This window comes from Portunus trituberculatus, chromosome 42 (genome assembly GCF_017591435.1).
Source record: "Portunus trituberculatus isolate SZX2019 chromosome 42, ASM1759143v1, whole genome shotgun sequence".
Lineage (NCBI taxonomy): Eukaryota > Metazoa > Arthropoda > Malacostraca > Decapoda > Portunidae > Portunus > Portunus trituberculatus.
In genome coordinates this window covers 17,868,753-17,874,331 of record NC_059296.1, presented here as the reverse complement: position 1 = coordinate 17,874,331, position 5,579 = coordinate 17,868,753, and the positions used below count along the sequence as shown (strand labels likewise).

The following is a 5,579-nucleotide window of genomic DNA, read 5'->3' as shown; positions in this document are numbered from 1 at the left end:
TTACCTAAAAAAAAAAAATAAATAAATAAACAAATAAATAAATAAAAGCTTACTTTACTAAGAAGCCACACATAACTGCACCATCGTCTTCACCGTGGTAAATGTTTTCTTCTTTCATTTAGTCTGTTTCATCTTGGCTGCGTGCTCTCTGCTCATTTTCACTGCTTTCCGCACGCAACTTTTTTTCCTTTAACACAGAAAGAGAGAATGTGGGACAAATCGTTAAATATTGCACACAATCAAGGCATTACCACTTAATTACAAAGGAGATATTCAATTATCCAGGACTCACCACACAACTCGCACCCCGGTAACCCAAACACTGTCATTTTCTGATTGACAGACATTGTGACTTTGTGAGCTTCAATAAGGGGCGTTTCTAACAGGACGCGCACTAACGGAGACCAAGATTAAACCATGAAAAATCAGAATCAATGCATATTTTTTCTTGTCTTTCTTGTATTATATACCATTTTTAGACATAAAATGTATTTTTTCACTTACCTGCTTCTTATATACTAGCATTTACAATGCTCCCTATTACCCAGCCATCTATTCCACATTCAAAACTTTCGTCATATTCCACCCTGGTAACCCCTGGCAACTTACGGCAACACCGTCTCCCTCAGCCCGCCACGTCATTCTTTCTTGAAGCATGGGCAAGTAGTGGGGAGGATGGGTGGGTATGTATATAAGAAGCATTTTAAGTGAAAAAATACATTTTATGTCTAAAAATGGTATTTGTTTCACATATAACCTGCTTCTTATATATTAGCAGATTTTCATATTATAGGAGGTGGGTCATGCCATAAGGGTGGAATATGCCGATGGGTGAAAGGGTCCACAAAAAGACACACTGGTCTCACCAATGAGGGTTGGAGACTGGAGAGTGAGAAGACCATGACCAGGCAGTGGTTGGGACTTCTGGTCTCCTTTCTAAGTCTTGGAAGAGTCCATTAAAGAGGTAGTGGTCCCACTAAATCCCCAGCAGCAATTACTGGGCCAAGGGCAGAGAAATCTCCTTCCTACCGTTGGATGTCACGGAGATAGTAGTCCACAAAGACTGAGTGGGTCTTCCAACAGGCTGCTTCCAAGATAGATGCCACAGAACTGTTCTTCCAGAGAAGCATGGAAGTGGCAATTCCTCTTATATCGTGTGCCCGTACCTTGAACAAGGGGCTGAGTTCCTCGGGAAAAGACCCATGAGCCGTCTTGATTGTATCCCGTAGGAAGAAAGAAATAGCTGCTTTAGACATTCACCTCGCAGGGTCTCTCAAAGACACAAAGAGACTTCGAGGCTGGGAAGTGGAAGCTGTTGCAGCAAGGTAATGTTGTACAGCTCGCACTGGACATAGGAGACGTTCCTCATCCTCTCTTCCCACCACTGAAGAGAGACTTCGAAGAGGGAACTCTCTAGGAATGGGATTTAGAAGGGTTTCTGTCTTAGCTATGAATTCAGGAAGATATGACAGGATAAGATCCTCTCCTCTTGAGGCTATGACCTGAGAAAGGGCATGAAGCTCTCCAACCCTCTTAGCCATAGCCAGGGCCACCAAAAAGAGGGTCTTCTTAGTCAGATCCCGTAATGAGGCTTGATGAAGTGGCTCAAATGGAGGACATGTCAGAGCCTTAAAGGACCATGTCTACATTCCATGAAGAAGCCTTACAAGATGGGCGTTGGACTTACCTTGAACAAGTCTTTATGACCTCGCGGAGAACTGGGTCGGTAGAAAGATCAAAGCCTTTAAGGCCAAACACTCCATTATGCATGGCCTTGTAGCCTTTAATGGCAGTGACTGACATCCTGCAATCCTGTCTAAGAAAGACCAAAAAATCTGCAATCTTCTGGCTGGTGGGATTAGAGACTGTGTGACCTTCTCTCTTGCACCACTCTCGAAACCTTTTTCACTTGTATTGGTAATTCATAATAGTGGAAGGTCTTTTAGATTTTGCCAGGAATTCCGTAACTCGGGAGGAATAGCCTCTGTGACGAAGGATTCGCTTGACAGTTTCCACGCGGTTAGCTGTAGCATGGGGAGAGCTTGATGAAATTTGCGAACATGAGGCTGACGAAGTAGATCTCTGTGCTGCGGGAGGCACCTGGGAGTGGCTACTGAGGCCTGTATGAGGTCTGGGAACCATTCCCTCTGTGGCCAAAACGAAGCAATCAGAATAACATTTGTTTGACGTGCTATTCTCAGCTTGTTGAGCACCTTCCTGATCAGTGGGAAAGGTGGGAAGGCATAAAGATCTTGATGATCCCAATTGTAGAGAAAGGCGTCTGTGGCTACTGCCATTGGATCCCGAAACAGGGAGATGAAGTTTGGTAGCCTGAAGTTGAGCCTCATTGCAAACAGGTCCACCGTGGGATAACTCCAAAGCCTCCACAGGAGATTGCAAACCTCCTGGTGGAGAGTCCACTCTGTGGAGATGATCTGATCCTGTCTGCTGAGGCAATCCGCTAAGACGTTTGCCGAGCCCTTCGCGAATTGGGTGAGGATCCGGACAGCATGATCCTCCGCCCACTGTAGGATTGCTTGAGCCTCGGCATTGAGGCTTCCTGAACGAGTCCCGCCTTCTTTTGCCAGATACGACAGGGCTGTGGCATTGTCGGAGAACACTGCCACCGTCTGTCCTCGGACATGTTCCTTGAAGTGCAGAAGGCCGAGACGTATAGCTTTGAGTTCTAGAAGGTTGATGTGTAAAGAGAGCTCGTGAGTGGCCCACACACCGCTCACTGAATCATGTAGAATCGACGCTCCCCAGCATCTGTGTACAGACAAATGTCCAGGGAAGCTAACTGAAGGGACTGTCCCAACCGAAGATTGTGGTCCAGTGTCCACCATTGAAGATCGTCCAGGATTACGGAATCCCAAGGAACTGGAAGGTCGTCACCGTCGGACTGGCGATCCCAGAATTGGGAAAGGCGAAATTGAAGGCTGCGCATCCTCCGTCTTGCCCCAGGAACTAGATGCAGCAGAGAGGACATGTGGCCTAGGAGGCCTAACCAAGGAGGGGACTGAACACTTAGGAAAGTCTTGATTTGATGTTGTAGATTCTCTAATCGATTCTGTGTCAGGAAAACCTTCAAAAGAGGAGAGCGAATCTTCATCCCCAAATAAATACTTGTCTGGGAGTGTGAAAGCGATGACTTTTCCCAGTTTACCTGGTGATGTGATACGTAAAACACATCTCACCAATTGTTGGCTTTAATACACACAAAATATAAGCATGTTATCTGTAAATACAGACAATAATAATATAACATAACTTCCCCAGTATACCTACATATTATAACATATATATCAATTATTAACAAGTTAGAAGTTATCACCAATATACACCTGGTAGGGACGAGTTCTTGTTAGAGAGTGAAGGGAAGCTATTCCTCACCTCTATACATCAACTAAGAACCACCAAAACTGAAACACTAATGAATCCTAAACGAAATACCCGAGGCCTTAACCGCTAACTACTGATTTTAATCACCACACCTGGATTCCCAGTGATGCACACAGACGGAGGAGGTAACTGGTTGCCTCGAGTGCCGTCTGTTCCGAGTAAGCTAACAGCAGCCAGTCGTCTAGGTAACGGAGGAGGCGAACTCCCTGTTGATGTAAAGCCACTGAAACTGGACCCATCATCCTGGTAAAAACTTGAGGGGCCGTGGAGAGGCCAAAGCAAAGAACCCTGAACTGGAAGTGACGCCCTCTCCATGTAAAGCGGAGAAACTTTCGGCTGTCTGGATGGACTGGGATCTGAAAATAAGCATCCCAGAGATCGATGGCAGTCATCCAGTCGTGTCTGTGGATGGCGGACATAACCGTCCTCACCGTTTCATCCTGAGGGAGTGGTAGTCACATAACGATTCAGCGTGGATAAATCGAGGATTGGGTGAAAGCCTCCTGTATTCTTGGGCACCACAAATAGGTGACTGTAAAAACCTGGTTTTGCAGACGTCTCCTCTATTGCTCCCTTTGTCAAGAGACGTTGGACCTCGGATTCTAGTGCCTTGCCCTTCTCGGAACCTGGAGTGTAAGAACGAAACTCCAAAGGTGCCGAGGTGACTGGGGAAAGAGATGTGAAGGGGATCTTGTAACCTTCGCGAAGGATGGAGAGAACCCATGCCTCTGCACCAATTGCCATCCAACTGTCTAGATTCTTGGCCAGACAACCTCCTACTGGAACCTGGGAAGGCAGCCAATCTACTTCCGAAAAAACTTCCCCATCTTCTTGGGCAAGAAGCAGAAGGAAGACTAGAGGAAGACCTCTGATGCGGCACTCTTGAACAAAAGGCCAGTTCTATGCACCGTGTGGAAAGCGAAGTCCGGTGAGAAGCATCACCAGTGGGCACCGGGCAGGAACCACGATCCACCAGTGGGGTGCCAGTAGCTGGCCTTGGCTTAACCAGTGCCCGAGTTGCTGCTTGCTGGAAAGAAATGGAAGCAGCCTTATCTGCCACCCGAAGAGCTTCCTTAACCTTGTCCTCATCAAAGAGGAAGGCCGAGTCAATAGCTGACTTCCTGAGATCAACCTTGGTAGCAGTCTTAAAAACAAGGGGAAGGTGAGAGAGAATCGCCTCCCGTCTCATGGCCTTGACATTAGTTTGAGTGAAAGCCGAATCTTGAGCTGTATCCACCATGGCAAACTGAATGCTGCAGAACATTTGGTCAGCTAAGAGCTTCTCCTCTTGATCTGGTTGTAAAGAGGAAACTAGTCTGTAAAAGGCGCCAACAGCCCAAAACAGAAAATTCTGTGCCTCACGTTGGCATGCCAAGATACCTTCCAGGTGAGACATATCTGCATGCTGTACCACCACCTGCAGGTCTTTACCCTTAGTGGTGAGGGCGAGGGCTAAGTCTGTGTTGAGTTTGGCTGCTTTCCCAGCAAACTCGTGTCCACTGACCCCATAGATCCTCCTGTAACGGCTGGAAGGATAGCGAGCAAGTGATGGCCGGGAGCCTTCATTAGCACAACGAAGAGCTTTATTAGCAGCCTGTAGAGAAAAGTCCATTGGCTGTGACCTAGTGAAGCGGATGCGTTTATCCTCCACCATCCTGACTTCCCCTAGGGACACTGGGCGATGAGATCCTTCCGCATATCCAAGAGCCTCCGGAAAACACTGGGCAATATATTCCATCTTAGATTGAAAGATCGGAGGAGAAACAGGCTCTCTGTTAACCCTTGTGTCAGTTTCCTCCTCAGAAGAATCTAGGCCGCGATCTTCAAAGTATCCAGAAGAGGGGACACCTGGCAACCCTGGATCTCCTGATGGACCTCGGGTTCTAGTGTGCAGAGAAGATCCTGGATCCTGGAGTGATCCTAGAACAGATCCTGTTGCCTCAGGGTGAAACTGTTTATGGTGGAAAGAGGCATAGGAGGTGGCATCTGTACCTGGCGTTCCTGTTTGCCTTGTGGACCGAGAAGGGGTGGGAAGCATGGCATGGATCACACCCTTCTCAAGCTGTGTGGGCTAGACCGAGTCCTCAGTCAAAGCGCCCTGGAGTTGCACAGCTGGACCCTCACCCAGGGTCTATGGGCGAAGGCGTTGTACTGGACACACACGCCTGTTCCTGCCC

At 47.6% G+C, this 5,579-nt stretch overlaps 1 protein-coding gene across 1 annotated transcript; it reads right to left on the bottom strand.

The window, feature by feature from the left end:
• Nucleotides 1-1,922: 1,922 nt before the first annotated feature.
• On the bottom strand, nt 1,923-3,821 carry LOC123517379. Its single transcript, XM_045277390.1, has 3 exons — nt 3,495-3,821; nt 2,820-3,070; nt 1,923-2,769 (listed from the first exon to the last, which is right to left on the bottom strand). Exons 1-3 carry the CDS (start codon nt 3,819-3,821, stop codon nt 1,923-1,925), a joined length of 1,425 nt encoding a protein of 474 aa, XP_045133325.1.
• Between the last annotated feature and the right edge of the window lie 1,758 nt (nt 3,822-5,579).